The sequence below is a fragment of the Coenobita brevimanus genome, chromosome 1 (assembly GCF_032717465.1).
Source record: "Coenobita brevimanus isolate Jiangsu-jjx chromosome 1, ASM3271746v2, whole genome shotgun sequence".
Lineage (NCBI taxonomy): Eukaryota > Metazoa > Arthropoda > Malacostraca > Decapoda > Coenobitidae > Coenobita > Coenobita brevimanus.
In genome coordinates this window covers 10,595,276-10,612,642 of record NC_136954.1, presented here as the reverse complement: position 1 = coordinate 10,612,642, position 17,367 = coordinate 10,595,276, and the positions used below count along the sequence as shown (strand labels likewise).

General features: G+C 42.0%; 1 protein-coding gene across 1 annotated transcript in view; it reads left to right on the top strand.

Annotated features, from left to right (window-relative positions):
- The window catches only part of LOC145414087 (glutamate receptor 1-like), a 234,664-nt gene that overhangs the window by 205,828 nt on the left and 11,469 nt on the right, over positions 1-17,367 (top strand). Inside the window, exon 16 of the mRNA XM_080283682.1 lies at positions 7,801-7,938. Within this exon, the coding sequence (XP_080139808.1) occupies positions 7,801-7,938 (138 nt within the window). The remainder of the gene's footprint in view (positions 1-7,800; positions 7,939-17,367) is intronic.

Genomic DNA, 17,367 nt, shown 5'->3' with positions numbered 1-17,367 from the left:
ATGAATCATTCTCATGAATGTAAACCATGAAAAGGAACTAGGAATAATTGTAACAGATGATCTGAAGCCATGTAAACAGTGCACTGAAGCTATAATGAAAGCTAACAAACTAGTTGGATTTATAAGTAGATCATATGAATTCAGATCTGAAAATATAATTCTTACCCTGTACAGTTCCTTGGTGCATCCGCTTCTAGAGTACTGAGTGCAGTTCTGGTCACCATATTAAAGGAAAGACAGAGAAATTAGAGAGAGTGCAGTGACAAGTAACAAAAATGATACCCAGACTGGGGAACAAATTGTACGAGGAGCTATTAAATGAGCTAAAGTTATTTAACCTATCAAAGCTCAGACTACGAAGGGATCTGATTCAGGTATTCAAGATTATTAACCCGCGGCGTCCCGTCGACGTACTTCCACGTCCTCACGTTATGTCACAGCTAATCCCGTTGACGTACTTCAACGTCCTGCAATTGCAAGGTTCATAATTTCCACAATTTTCAAAATTCGCGCGAGATTTTCGATTCGCCCACGTACCCAAGCCTCCCCTACCTGCCGCCAGGCGGGCAGCGTCCTAGACCCCGCGTGACCCGCGCTCGCCCTTGTCTCGGTCACTCACCTGCTAGCAGTGACCCAGGTCAGACATGGCGCGGAAAGGTCTCTCAGACGAGGAAATTGCATCCGCCCTGGAAGCCTTCACTGGAGATAGTGATTCTCCACTCGACGATGATGTGGTAGATCGCGATTACGTCCAGCCAGAGGAAGAAATAAGTAGCAGTGATGAGGAGGTCCCTTCGCCCCGAAAAACGCGGTATGTGACATACCGTAAGGCAAGGGAAGGCCAGCCTGCTCCCCAACCACGTGCACGGCTATCTCTCCATCCCGAATCTGATGAGGACGAGGATGAGGACGATGAGGATGACGGCGGCTTAGGACGTGATATCGCCGCGTGGTTGGGAAAAGAAAAAATATCACCACGAGGATCAGAAGGTGGGGCGAGACGACATATAAGGTATGGTGAAAGTCCTTTATCTTGGGAAGTGGAAAGTGGTGTGGTGGGATTGCTGGGGGAAAGGGAAAGTGTTGTGGTGGCAGCGCGGGGTGAAAGTGAGAGTGGTGTGGGGGTAGTGCGGGGTGAAGGGGCAAGTGGTGTGAGGGAGGCAGCACGAGCACGTGGTGCACGTAGGCCTAGGGGAGAGGAGGTGGAGTCACTCCCCAGCACTTCTTTCGCCCCAGAATATTCCCAAACTTCCTCCCCACAGCCCCAGGATGTGGGGAAAGGAAAGAAAGAGAAGAGAAAGGGTAAAGGAAAAGGGAGAGGGAAGAGAAGTGCGAGTGATGAGAGGCGCCGCTCTCCACCTCCCCAACCTCCCCCACCACCCTCACCTCCCCACCCTGACGAAGGGGACGATGGGGACGTGGCTGGAGACGGTGGTGTCACGTGGAACTGGGAAGATGGGAGTAATTTTACTCCCATCATTCACCCTTTCACTGAGGAGTGGCGGTCTGGTTGCACGGCTCCAGGTGTGAATGCAGGTTCGTCTAGGGTGGATTTTTTCCACTTGTTCTTTGGTGAGGCGTTTGTGGGGCGCATAGTTGAACAAACTAATATCTTTTCACAATCACAGCGCCGTGAAAGTGAACGTTTGGGAACCACGAGCAGGCATTCCCAACAGTATGACTATCCCATTACAATTTCAGAGATGTTCCTATTTTTGGCCCTGGTTCTCTTGATGGGTGTGGTAAGGAAAAACCAAATTCCTGCCTACTGGACAACTGACCCAATCATCCTCACACCTTTCTTTGGAAAGGTGATGAGTCGTAACCGATTTCAGTATATTCTCGGCCGCCTCCACTTTTTGATGCAGAAGATCCAGCCAATGCAAATAACACCGATAAAATGAGGAGAATTAGGCTGGTATTTGATCATTTACGGGAAATGTTCCGCTCCTCATTTTATCCCTACAGAGACCTCGTCATAGACGAGAGTCTTGTGTTGTGGAGAGGCAATATTTCCTTTAGGCAGTACATACCCAGCAAGAGACACCGTTTCGGGTTCAAGATCTTTGTTATGTGTGACTGTAAGACTGGTTATGTGCAAGACATAGTCTTGTACACGGGCGCACAGAACAGATATAACAGAAGATCGGAGTATAGGACTCTCTGGGGCCGTGGTGAAGACAATGATAGAAGAGTACCTTCATCGTGGTCATGTGTTGTACCTGGACAACTGGTACACTAGCCCTCTTCTCGCTAGGTTCCTCCACCAACACGACACCGGAGTCTGTGGTACAGTCAAGAGAAACCGTCGCCATATGGTCAAGATAGGGAGGAAACTTGACAAGAACGAGGTGGTTTTCTTCCAGGCCAATAACATCCTTGCCACCCTGTGGAACCACAACAGGGAAGTTTGCCTCCTATCAACTGTTCACAGCCCCCTGATGCACCGCACAGACTCCGTGGATCACCGTAGCGAGAGGAGGTGCAACGTATGGAAACCCGAGTCTGTACTGGACTATAATCTGAACATGAGGCAAGTTGATCAGTCAGACTCGATGATTTCAAGTGTTGACTGTGCCAGGACCACGATGAAGTGGTACAAGAAACTCTTTTTCCACTTGCTCGACATCACGGTCCTGAACGCCCACTACCTGCACGCAATGACCACCGGAGTATCCGAGACCTTTGAGGGGTTTGTGAGGGAGCTGGCACGCGAAATAATCGCCAAGCATGCCCAGGACAGACCCACACACCGCACCCGCACCCCCATGGCTGCTCAGACTCCCCTACGTCTTGCAGGACGCCACTATCCCAGAGCAATCCCTTCCGACCCAAACCGTCGTAAACCCCAGCGTCGCTGCCATGTATGTAAGCACTCGACAGTCAGACCATCCACTCAGAGAAAAGACACAAGGTACGAGTGTGTCGAGTGCAATGTTGCGTTGTGCCTTCAGCCTTGTTTCAAGGAGTATCATAATTTCCTACACTACTAAAACTGTGTGGGAAGGCGAAATGACGCTCATTATAATGGTAAGGCCAGTCAGTAGGTGCTAAGTCAAATATAAAGTTGAAACGGGTGTTATTTTTTCAGAAAAGTAATGTATACTTCGTAAGTTGAGAATTAGTGTAAGTTGAAAGAATTGATATCAAAACTACACCCACTGTCTAAATCTGGTCAGTAAATATGTGATAGCAAGGAAATAAAGTGGAAACGGGTGTAATGTTAGCATGAATAAAATATATAAGTTGAACAATAGTGTAAGTTGTAATAATTGATGTCACGAGTACACCCACATTCTGGTCAGTAAGTATGTGATAGGAATTATATAAAGTGGAATTTGTTGTAATGTTAGTAGTAAGGTATTTTATAAGTTGAATACTAGTGTAAGATGAAACAAATGATATCGCAATAACACTCCCTGTGTAAGTACGCGCTAATATGACGCTCAGTTCCATCGTAAGTTCTGAAATTATGTGATATCAATTATATCAAGTGTAAACATGTGCAATGTTAGTGGAGAATTATTATATAAGTACAAAAATAGGTTGTAAGTTGAAATAGTTGTCATAGCGACTTCACCGTGTGTGTTATTATGCGCTATTATTACGCTATATATTTACGTAAGGCCTGAAATAATCTCAAAACAGTTCTATAAAGTTGAAAAGTGTATAATAATATTAGAAAAGTATTATGTAAGTATAAAAAACACAATATGAGTTGAAACAACAGTCACAGCGAGTTCACTCACTACGTAAATAAGTGCTAACATTACGCTAAATGTTATCAAAAGGCCTGTGAATATGTAAAAACAGTTCAGTAAAATGTAAAATGGTATAATGTTATTGTAAAAGTATTATGTAAGTAAAAAAAATGATATGTGTCATGATTTTAGAATGTTAGCGATTCATCGTGACCAAGTTGCCCGATTTTGCTCGTTTTGCACGATGGTACAATGCTTATTTCTGCTCTATTTTTGTATAAAATCCAATATACTCTTTTATCACATGTTTTTATGTTTGTAATAAATACATATCTACTTACTTTCATTGGTTTCCCAGACTTATAATACCATAGAAAACGTTAGAGGCTCAGACCGCCTACGGAGAACACGGGGCCAGGTGGGACCAAGGCATACCTGGTTAGGGTAATTATGGACCCCGGGGACCAATTTCTTTGCCACTGACCATTGTTTCTTACCAAAAGCGAAAGTTTTAGGAAAAAAAAAAAAAGGGTAGAAAAATGGTCGGGATTGGGGGGTACCAGTGGTCAAAAAGTGGTCGGGACGGGGCGGGTTAAATGAATCGTTAATATGGATGTTGACAAGTACTTTGCAACTGATCGTTCGAACTGCACTAGAGGTAATGGGCAGCGTTACCAGATTCTCAAGCCCATATTATCGTACAAGGCATGTTAAAATTATCGTTTTTTAATCAAAATTATCGCACACATTGAACGAAAGCCTTTCCCCCACAATTTATCCCGTCTGGCCGCATTACTACTAAATATACGCACATGAATAATGCATATTGGATACTTAAGGGTAACTTTACTTAATATCTAAATCGTATAGGCTAATGACCTACACTGAGCCTGCAACTTAAGGCAGAGGATAACCCATGTTGAGTAACTATAGTTGCACACTGGTTTTAAGCACTGATTTTATGCAAATTACCTTTCTTTCACATATATGAAATAAATGAATAATAGCATATATTGGGCCTGCCGAAACACACGAAAGCATATCCACACAAAGAAAAAAAAAACGTGGACTAGAGAACAAGTCATTATCTCTGAATGGGAAACAAACTTCAGAAAATGACGAGTGAAGGTGAGTGCACAGTGAGGTAATGAAGACCAGAAGTCACTGAAAGCTAATATTATAAGCCCCCACTTGAATCAGCCATGATCAAACAGCCCTTACAGACATGACTCATGGAGTTCAGTGCTCCCACCAGCCGCAGGCCAACGGGAACTGAACAGGGGTAGACCTATGACACTCACACAGAGAACGATACACAAGGACAGGTACTCAACACTTGAGTTTGTAGTACGCGGCAGGTTCGCTACCCTGGCCGGGATCTCATATGTTTATGAAATGTTAGACAAGTATATAAGTCTTTTAATGAAAATCCTCCAAAGTATTAATTATGGAAACAATATCGCATTATTTGAATGAAATATTGCACAAATACATAAATTATCGCATTATCGTATGCATGGTATCTTACATCGTACATAGTGCCAAATTATCGTAAATGTACGATAATTATCGTACGTCTGGCAACGCTGGTAATGGGTATAAGATTATTGGAAAGCATTTCCAGTCTAAAGAAGCAAAGCATTTTTTCCTTAACAGGGCTTTTAACATTTGAATAAACTGCACCGGGATGTCGTTGATTGCAGTACAGTGGTGACATTCAAAAATTGTTTGGATAAGTATCTCACTTCAAATCCCCAGCAAAACGCCTTCATGACTGAATAATAATAATAATAATGTAAGTTGTTTTTCTCTATTTCAGATCGTGATGAAACTATAGCAGGGAAATACTATGTACAGTAATTTATGATAATTGTAGCTTATTGACACCTGTAATGTACAGATATAGTTGGACAAAATATAGTTTACCACTTTTCAGTCATTCCTAAGAAAATTGCATGTCAGCTTTTCCATGCTGCATGGTGGTCCTTCTCACATTCTTCCTGCCAGCTTCGACTGGAGGGTTTGATGGGTGGGGGATAGCCTTCTTGCTTTACCATCCTTACCTTTAACTTGTAGAATTAGATATCATAGTGATAATCTTCTCTGTAACAAGCAGCCTCGAAAGGACCATTAGATCTGTTGCTGTTTGTTTTCCTTTGTACTCCTTTGTATTCATTATATTCATGCTACCACTAGCTGCTTTTATGACCTCTGCCAAGGTTATGTTTTTATCGGCATTGGTTTGAGTGTCTGTTTGTCTGTTAGCACGAATACTCAAAAAGTTATGGATGGATTTTGCTGAAAGTTTTTGGAGGGGTAGGGTATGGCCCAAGGAACTTTCCATTAGGTTTTGGTGGTGACCCGGATTATCATCCGGATCCATGATTTTTTTGTTCATTTATCCATAGGATATCTCAAACAGTTCTCAATGAATTTCAATGAAATCTTGTGGAAAGGTGGGCCATAGGTCAAGAAAGAATTTATTCAATTTTGGGGTGGATCCAGATTGTGCAATGGCATTGGCGGACGTATGCACTCTCTGAGTGGTTTCTACTTAGTTATGGTACTTTTCATACTGAAGAACATTAATGAATGTAGTTTCTAACCCCTTCACTGGGACAGGTTATCAGTAGATAACCCGGTGACATGTCTGACTTACATTATTGCTATCTTTAGGCAATTTAATCACCCTTAGGAAAGACCAGAAAGACATGTAGTAGTGAAGTGGTTTGTGAAGGCTATATTTCCCCCCTCCAGTTGGACAATTAACTTCATAAAATCTGATGGTAGCAAGAGTAAAGCAAAATGCATCATTGGATTGAAGGGGTTAAGTAAAGTTGTGTGGACTTAGCAAGAATACATTAAAAATATGTAACCGTGGCAAAGAGATTGATTGATTGTTGTTGCTGTTGTTGCTGATAATAGTCTTTTCAACATACATCCCTCATATTGTTCCTGCCACGTTATATTATGCCACCTATTCCGAGGATGTATTTTCATTGTTTTTGCTATCTTCAGACTATATTATTCAGCTAGGGATAGACTTTTAGAACTGGAGGGGATAAATACAGACAACATTAACCTATTTAGCACGAGAGATCTTTTTTCAGGCTGAATGAAATACTGTGGAGGGAGCAAAGACAAGACGATAAAGTATGCCCTTAGGTGGAAGGATTTAAATGAGATAATTGATTGAATCAGTATTTGTTTGACATGGTTGCAAAGGTCATTGTCGTTGTAACTGAGAAGGTGGTTCTCCCTTCAAGTTGTAGTTTTGTGGTGGTGATTTTTTATTTAAATGTGTCCAAGTATTCCCTTGGTCGTGTTCCAGGGGAAGACTGTGGCTTACCAAAAAATGTCATCCCTGATATCCTCATAAATCTGACAGTTAGTTAGCCTTCTTCCTAGTTTCCTTAACTGCCACTGACTGTGGGTCATGCCCACGTACAGTAATGTGTTGTCGAGTGCTCTGGAAAACACTGTCAGAGAAACTAATACATCAGGTCTTGGAAGCATAATAAGAAAAAGAAAAATTAATATTGTAGGCTTGTTTTGTCCACGAAATTTCTAGCTCCTCTCTCCCTTTCCCATGCTCACTATGCCCATTTCCATACCCATCTAACAAGCATGTTTACAGGAGACTTCAAAATCTAATTTCACCGCAGCAATACCACTAATTCTACAACACCCATTTTCACATGTTATACTTTTCCTGTCTCAGCTCTATTGTCCATCTAACTTCCAATCCATCCTACACTTTCTTTTGCTCACAACTCCAATTTCTTTACCCACCTTTCGATGTTTTCGTGGTGCAGTGCACGTCACATGATTGACGAACGTGTTTGTTCTATGCTTCATGGTGATCCTTCTCATTCTCTTGCATACTGTCTTCGGCTGGAGGAATTTCTGAGTGGGGGCAGCTTATCACTTTATTTTTAATCTTCAGTTCATATTATTACCATAATTACCACAATTTTAATCTTCGTTGTGACAAAAATGCTTCAAAAGTACCGTTAGGTCTGTTGTTGTTTTCCTTTGTCAACACACTCCTTCCCCCCCCCCTCTCTCCTTCTTTAATTGACCCCTCTTTTTATCACAGTATACCCACGCTAGCGCCCTGACTCTGAGCAAAATAGCAGGCATCTTCTACATTCTGACTGGAGGCCTGGTACTGTCAATGGTCGTGGCCATCACAGAATTTTTCTACAAATCGAAAATAGACGCCAGCCGAGCCAAGGTAAGTAAAGGCAATGAGTTTTAGCTACTTGTGAAACCTGATCAGGCGAGGATGTATGCATACCCCCAGTATATGAGAGTCAGTTATGCGATGCTTATGATTTTCAAGGTGCCAGATGGTGTGTTAGTTAGACCATTACAGTCAGGGTGACATACTAGCTAGTCCAAGAATTGACTGAAAGCTTTTCAGTCATGTAATGTAACAAAGGGGAGTATGCTGGTCATAGCTGTGCCCATAAATGCCTTGGACTAGAGGCAGCCATGGTTAAAGCCCCAGCCCTATAAGCCTGCATTTCATATTACATAATGTAGTCATGCAAGTTCTGCCTTTGGCAGTTGCTTAAGAAAATGTTATAGTGCAATGAAGACTTTTCTGTACCCATCACCCTGCACGTTTTAATAATACGGCTTTAGTCACTCATAATTAGTTATGAGTATGTTCCAGAGAATAAAAAAATTAACAACTGGGACTGAGAGTTATGGGAGACTGACAGTTTATCCTAATAAGCAGCAAAATATGAAAAGCCATTTTCAGTTATTTAATATGGAAAAAAAATAACTTGAAAGAAAGGAGACAGTTAGGACCTAATGTTCACGAGTGTACGGTAACTTTTATCTCCGTTAGTCTTGTGGATACGTAAGTGAAAGGATAAAGGACCGGTATGGATTTTCTCCTTCCAATTCTTTTGTGGTTGTTTTACTGAAAGTAATGAATATATAGTCTTTCCAAGATTCTTGTAATGCCTTCCCACTTAAGAGGGACATTCTGAATATATATATATATATATAGATAGATATATATATATATATATATATATATATATATATATATATATATTTATATATATATATATATATATATATATATATATATATATATATATATATATATATATATATAGATATTGTTACATAGCCTATGATTTCATCATCCTTTGTGTAATTTTAACGCACAGTATGCTGCATGTTTGATCACGAGCGTGTTCTGCCTCAGTCCCCCCCTTCTACCGTTATAGTAGAGTAAGTCGTTCTTTATGTTGTTCAGAGCGGGATTGTCAACTCTTTGTCCCCATGGCTTCATTTGCGCGTCCTTCTTACAAGTTGTATCAAGCTCTGCTGGCCCCTATATAATGAGCTCAGTCTCTGCATCATTGCCACTTAGATCTACTCCTCATTTTGTTCACATCTCTGTCCTCCCCTGTACCGTTATTATTATTGTGAGTGCTCCAGAAGTCTCCAACCATCTAGCAGCTGTGTAATTTGAGTATAAGTGTTATTGCATTTTGTTCTTGTGCTGTGTAGCATAAGGTGTTGATTTGTGGGCCTAGTAAAGTTTTTGTAATTTATGTAGGATTCATTTTGTCAGCCAGTTTTAATATTATTTTGTATCTGTAATAATTTATCTTGCATTAACTGAGCATTACCCAGTGTATTTTCATTTTATCAGGGCTGACTTAGGTAAATTTACTCTTGCTAATTTCGTGTTAATAGAGGCTATTGCAGTTAACCATATATTTAACCTGTTTTTTGCCATTACATTATCCTTATGAGTCCTGAATGTTTTGTTGTTAGTTTGAGCATTAAATTTTAACTTGTAATTTTACCTAACTCTTTTGTTTTGAACCTGGAGCTTTACGGGACAGTAGTGACTCTTAGTATTCTCACTTAAAGTGTACATTATCTTTCTCTGTTCCGTAACATAAATTTGGCGACCTCGCCAGGATATTCAGGATATTACCATAAGGATATTGCTTGATATTTTGTGACTGTTACTTATTCATGATGTCTACTATTACTACGCTTGATGAAGCCAAAGATTTTTTGCCAAATGTGCAAACAGTGTGTGATGTAGAAAACAGAACAAAGAATGAACTTAAGCTTGTTGCTCAACAATTGGGAATTGCTGTTCGCTCTCATCATTCTAAAGATCAAATTATTGACATGATTAATGAAAGCTTGTTTAATGTAACTCCTCCAAATGAGCAAACGCAGATTGAATTAGCTAAGTTACAGCTAGCCCTGCAGGAGGCTCGTGTGAAGGAAGCTGAATTTCAAGCAAATGCTAAGGAGGCTGAATTTCAGGCACGTTCTAAGGAGGCTGAGGCACAAGTTGAAATTGCTAGGATTCAGGCAGACCATGAGTATCGCATGAAACAAGGTGGAACTGGATCATCTAGCTCTGATGATTTTGATGTGGCTAAAAATGTTAAACTTGTCCCTCCTTTTAATGAATCTGATTTAACAAAGTATTTTCAGTTGTTTGAGAGGGTAGCTACAGGTTTTAATTGGCCCAAGGAGTATTGGCCAGTACTCCTTCAAACTGTTCTCACCGGTAAAGCTCAAGTAACTTATGCATCTTTGCCTCAGGATCAATCTGATAATTATGATGTAGTTAAGAGCTTGATTCTTAAGGCCTATGAGCTTGTTCCTGAAGCCTATAGAGTAAAATTTAGGACAACTTACAAGCAAGATAAGCAATCCCATGTTGAGTATGCAAAAATCAAAGAAGATCTGTTAGAGCAGTGGTTAAATTCTAAGAATGTGGATTCTGATTTTGGTAAATTTAAGCAGATGATTTTGCTGGAGGACTTCAAGAGGTGTGTTAATAAAGATGTAAGCCTATATCTTGATGAGAAAAGAATAGATAATTTGCCTGATGCTGCAGTTTTAGCTGATGAATATGTTCTCACTCACAAGAGATATTCTAGAGAAAAAGGGAAAGCTGAGAGTAAGTACGTTGCCTCTACTCAGAGTACAGGTAACAGGAAAGAGAATAAAGATGATGTTTCTCAGGAAGTAAATACCAGCTTCACCTCTAGATTTCAGAAAAGTAAATGTACTTATTGTAGTAAGCTTGGTCATACTACGGAGAAATGTTTCAGGAGACAGCGTGATGTGAACAAAAAGGAGTCTTTAAATATTCAGTCAATTGGTCTAGTGTCCACTCTTGAGAGTTCCCAGAATGCTTTAACTGAGTTAACTGAACCTGCTTTGAGGGGTAACTTAAATTCTCATGATGGAGCTCCTCTTTTGAGCAGTAACGTGGGTGACACTCTCAAGAGTTCATGTGCTAATTTCCCGTCTGATGGTTTTGTCAGTCCTCTGGACAGTAATGACAGGAAATCAGTTAAAATATATCGTGATACAGGTGCTTGCCAATCCCTTATGCTGACCAGTGTTCTAGGCTCTAATGTTAATTCCTCTGATGAAACTGTAATCTTACAAGGTGTAGGGAATAATTACTTCTCTGTCCCTCTGTGCAGAGTGAATTTAGAGTCTGGTTTTGTTAATGGTTCCGTTATGGTTGGGTTGGTTGAGACACTCCCAATGTCAGGTGTAACTTTCTTACTTGGAAATGATATTGGTGGAAGTCAAGTGTGTCCAGCTCCTCAGTTGTCTAGTGAGCCAGTGGCTGCATCCCAGGATTGTGGTGTCCCTGATGTGTTCCCTGCATGTGCTGTCACTAGGGCTAAGTCTAAAGTTACTGGTGACTTAGAGGATAATGATGATGATGATGTTATCCTAGCTGACACTTTTCTTGCTAATTTGGACCACTCACCAGATGAGGCAGTACCCCGTAGTGTTGATAATTTGTCTCGTCAAGAGTTGGTTGAGTTGCAGGTTGCTGACCCTGAGTTGAAAGGTCTAGCTAACTCTGCTTACAGTGAAGAAGAGTCAGCCGGTGCTTCTACTTGTTATTATGTAAAGTCAGGAGTACTTATGTGGAAGTGGAGACCCCCAGCAGCATCAGCCGACTGTGAATGGGAGGTTGTACATCAAGTTGTCATCCCTCGTGTTTGTAGGCAGGATATCATTAGAGTGGCTCATGATTCCAGTTTGGCAGGACACCTTGGAGTGAGGAAGACTGTGGCACGCATTTTGAAACACTTCTACTGGCCAGGTATCTTCAGGGATGTTTCCTGGTATTGTAAGTCTTGTCACACCTGTCAAGTTGTGGGGAAGTGTAATCAGACCGAAAAGGTTGCACCTCTAGTTCCCATTCCTCCTTTTGAGGCGCCTTTCACCCGTGTGTTGGTGGATATTGTGGGCCCTCTTCCTAAGACTTCTTCAGGATTTTCTTATGTGTTGACCCTGATTGATATGGCTACTCGTTATCCTGAAGCCATTCCACTTAGAAATATCTCAGCAAAGAACGTGGTTAAGGAAATGCTAGGGTTCTTCACAAAGTTTGGTCTGCCCAAGGAGGTACAGTCAGACCGGGGAAGTAATTTCATGTCAAACGTTTTCAAGCAGTCTCTGAAAGAGTTGGGCATCACCCAGATCACGTCTTCAGCTTACCATCCCCAGACCCAAGGAGCGTTGGAGAGATATCATCAAACACTCAAATCGATGCTCAAGAAATACTGTTTGGAACATCAGAAAGACTGGGATAAAGGTCTTCCATTTGTTGTGTTTGCTGCAAGAGAATCTCCAAATGAATCACTGGGCTTCTCACCTTTTGAACTACTGTTTGGCCATGAAGTAAGAGGACTCCTTAAGTTACTCAAGGAATGCTGGCTGTCGGAGGAAGATGACGTCAACCTGCTGGAGTATGTGATGAAGTTCAAAGAACGGCTGTCCACTGCTTTACAACTGGCGAGAGAGAATTTAGGAGCTGCTCAGAAGATGAAGACTTGGTATGATAAGAAGTCCAGGTTACGCCACTTTCAGCCAGGAGATCAGGTTTTGATTCTGCTACCAGTGCATGGGCAACCTCTTCAAGCCAAGTTTAGTGGTCCTTATTTCGTGGAGAAGAAACTCAGTGATGTCAACTATGTCATCGCCACACCAGATCGTAGAAAGAACAAGCAACTTTGTCACATCAACATGCTAAAGTTATATCACAGGCGGGACGAAAATAATCCAGTCTGCACTGTAGCTGTTCCACCCGAGTCTGCAAGTGAAGCTCTCCCATGCAGTATAAGCCTGAGTGATAGTTTGGGGAAGAATCCTGATATCATGAATGATCTCCAGACTAAGCTTTCTCATCTACCTCCCGAGGAAAGGCAGGAGTTTTCGGCATTACTGCAGGAGTACCCGCAAGTGTTCCGTGCCACTCCAGGAAGAACCACTGTGTTGATACATGATGTCGATGTTGGAGACGCAAAGGCAATTAAATTGCCTCCTTACCGTGTGAACCCAGTGAAAGTTCCTCTCATCGAGAAGGAGCTTGGCTACTTGTTGGACCACAAGATGATTGAGGCCTGTCAGAGCGAGTGGAGTTCTCCTGTCACTCTAGTCCCTAAGCCAGGTGGGTCACAGCGGCTTTGCATCGACTACAGACGTGTTAATCAGATCACCAAAACAGACACTTACCCTCTCCCTCGCGTGGAAGATTGCATAGACAAGATCGGAAAGGCTAGGTACATAAGTAAGTTTGATTTGTTAAAGGGATACTGGCAAGTACCTATGACTGAACGTGCTAGGGAGATCTCATGTTTTGTAACACTAGGAAAGAAAATGTTATTGCAGATTGCTTATCTAGACTTTAGACAGATTGTTTTAGAGTAATAAGAAATTTCCTTTGTAAATTTCTTTTTCTTTGTGGGGGAGGTGTTACATAGCCTATGATTTCATCATCCTTTGTGTAATTTTAACGCACAGTATGCTGCATGTTTGATCACGAGCGTGTTCTGCCTCAGTCCCCCCCTTCTACCGTTATAGTAGAGTAAGTCGTTCTTTATGTTGTTCAGAGCGGGATTGTCAACTCTTTGTCCCCATGGCTTCATTTGCGCGTCCTTCTTACAAGTTGTATCAAGCTCTGCTGGCCCCTATATAATGAGCTCAGTCTCTGCATCATTGCCACTTAGATCTACTCCTCATTTTGTTCACATCTCTGTCCTCCCCTGTACCGTTATTATTATTGTGAGTGCTCCGGAAGTCTCCAACCATCTAGCAGCTGTGTAATTTGAGTATAAGTGTTATTGCATTTTGTTCTTGTGCTGTGTAGCATAAGGTGTTGATTTGTGGGCCTAGTAAAATTTTTGTAATTTATGTAGGATTCATTTTGTCAGCCAGTTTTAATATTATTTTGTATCTGTAATAATTTATCCTGCATTAACTGAGCATTACCCAGTGTATTTTCATTTTATCAGGGCTGACTTAGGTAAATTTACTCTTGCTAATTTCGTGTTAATAGAGGCTATTGCAGTTAACCATATATTTAACCTGTTTTTTGCCATTACATTATCCTTATGAGTCCTGAATGTTTTGTTGTTAGTTTGAGCATTAAACTTTAACTTGTAATTTTACCTAACTCTTTTGTTTTGAACCTGGAACTTTACGGGACAGTAGTGACTCTTAGTATTCTCACTTAAAGTGTACATTATCTTTCTCTGTTCCGTAACAATATATATATATATATATATATATATATATATATATATATATATATATATATATATATATATATATACTACCAAGGATAAGATGTTGGGTTAAATAACAGTGACTATGGTATAGTCAGCCAAAAAAGTCGTGTCTTCGTTCCGAACCCCGTAAATATTCGAACAGATAAGTGGAAGCAGCAGGGATAGCATCACAAGTCTGGCAACTGCGTCAGACCAGACGGTGATGGAGGTGAGTGGATTGGGGATAGAGGTGGGGTAGTGGAGGGTGTGTGCTGTCATGTTTTATATACCATGCATTACCGAAGGGTGGAAGCTATTGGGAATAACGTACTGGGTAATAGGGTTATAGTCAATTTTTATCAATAATATGTCTCTAAATGTCTACATATGCATCATCATGAGTTTACATGTAATCAAAATATACTGCAGTTTAATATACGTGGGCTGTCATGTCTAATTCATCTCTGCTATTTGGAATACTTCAGAGGACGGAATGAATGTGGAGTACGTTTCATAACGAGTGTTTGGAATTTAATGGAACGTCATGGTTGTGATAATATAAAACAACATTTATTAGTGACAACATGAATCTCCCCTCTAATTTTCCTGTCGCCCAATATAGATAACTGAATGACTGTGAAGCTATGACTGTATGCTGATGGGTGTATATCTGGGTGTCATCACAGTGCGTAACACCTGTGGCCAGGTTTCCCTTACCCCTTTACCAAAACATTAACCTCTTGTGGAAACAAATGCTTTTCTCGTTATTACAGTGAAGGCACCGCATGCCTCTGTGCCATACCACACATGGTAATGGTATGTAATATATCCTGTCATGTTCAGAAGGTAACCATACAAGAACACAGCTGTCTGTTCTTTATTCCCATGTTATGTGGTTAAGTAATGCCCGGCGGAGAGGGTGTGACAGGAAGGTGGGGAGGGGGGGTAGAACTTCGTCATTTCCGCTAACGCTTGTTTGGCTACATGTTATAGGCATTATTTCAGGTTAACGATAAATTTCACTATTTACAAATATTAAATTAGGCGTAATATCAAATTTAGCGCCTTTACTGTGCGGTGTATTGCTAGACTACACTGCCAACAAAAATTACAGATTACACTGCCAACAATAATTACAGCACACACACACCCCACTTCCCACCCCCAATTCACTCACCCCCACCACCGTCTGATCTGACACAGTTACAAGACTTGTGAAGCTATCCCTGCTGCTTCCACTTATCTGTTCGAATATTTGCGGGTGGAATGAAGACATGACTTTTTTGGCTGACTATACATACTGGCAGTGCCACAAATCCCAGGGCATCCCCTACCCTGCAGGAGTCATAGCCTGTCCAAAACCTGAACCAGGTGGATGTATATCACTGTCCAAAATTTGTCGTTAGGTAAATAATCTATATAATTATCGCCACAGCTAATATCATCACTCATCATCATCGACATAAGTCATCACGACGACTGTTACTAGTAGCCTACGTACCTCACGTTCCCCTATGTCCCTTTATCTTATTACAGCATAATGTTATCCTTTTTATTCACTTCAGCTGATATGAGTTATACCATACTGTCACCTACATCACCCACCAGCCTGCTCGAGTCTTTCACCTGTTTCACCCTCACACTCAAAGCATCACTCACCCAATAGAAATTAAATGCTGACACCACTCCCTCACCTATACCACCCCCTCACCTATACCACCCTCTCAACTGTACCACCTTTTGAACTATGCCACCCTTTCAGCTATACCATCCTCTCACCTATACCATCCTCTCACGTATACCATCCTTTCACCTTTACCACCCTCTCACCTATACCACCCCCTCACCTGTACCACTCACCAACCTATACCACCCACCAACCTATACCACCCACCAACCTATACCACCCACCAACCTCTACCACCCACCAACCTATACTACCCACCAACCTATACCACCCACCAACCTATACCACCCTCCCACTTATACCACCCACCTGCCTATACCACCCACCTACCTATACCACCCACCTGCCTATACCACCCACCTGCCTATACCACCCTCCCACTTATACTGCCCACCCACCAATACTACCCTCCTACCTATACCACCCTCCCACCTGTAACACCCACCATCTATACCACCCTCCTACCTATACCACCCATCTACCTGTACCACCCTCCTACCTATACCATCCACCCACCTATACCTACTCCTATCAATACATGCCTCCCACCAGTCCCACCCACATATACCAACTTCCCACTTTTACCACCCACCCACCTACACCGCCCTACCACGCACCTATACCGTCCTCTCACTTATACCATACCACCCACCCACCTACTCTACCCACCCACCGACACTACCCTCCTATTACGCCACATACCCGCACTAGCAATCCTTGTCATGTTAACAGTAGGATTATTTTGGGGGATGTAGCCCCTCCCACCGTCCAGGTGTAAATACAGATATTAACTGGTCTCACTCTGTCTAACGCCTGCCTTGGGTGGAATTTATCTTTATGCTTTTTTTTTTCCTCCATTTAAAAAGTACAGCATTTATAATGCTGTACTTTTTATTCACATCAGCTGATAAGTTACACCACCCACCCACCTACGCCACCCACTCATTCACGCCACTCACCCATCTATGCTACCCACCTATCTAAGCCACCCACCCATGTAGGTCACCTACCATCCCATGTACACCACCCTCCCGTCCACCACCACCACCCTCCCATCCACCTACACCACCTTACCATTTACCTACACCACCCTCACATCTGCCCACACCACCCTCTCATTTACCTACACCATCCTCCTATCCACCTACACCACCCTCCCATCTACACCACTTATCCATCTACACCTATTCACCTGCACCACCCTCCCATCCACCTACACCACTTTCCCATCCACCTACACCACTCTCCCATTCATCTGCTGTACACCTGTCCATTTACACCACTCTCTCATCCACCTACACCACTCCCATCCACTTACACCACCCTCCCATTTACCCCACCCTCTCATCTACACCACCTATCCATCTTCATCGTCCCATCCACCTGCACTGTC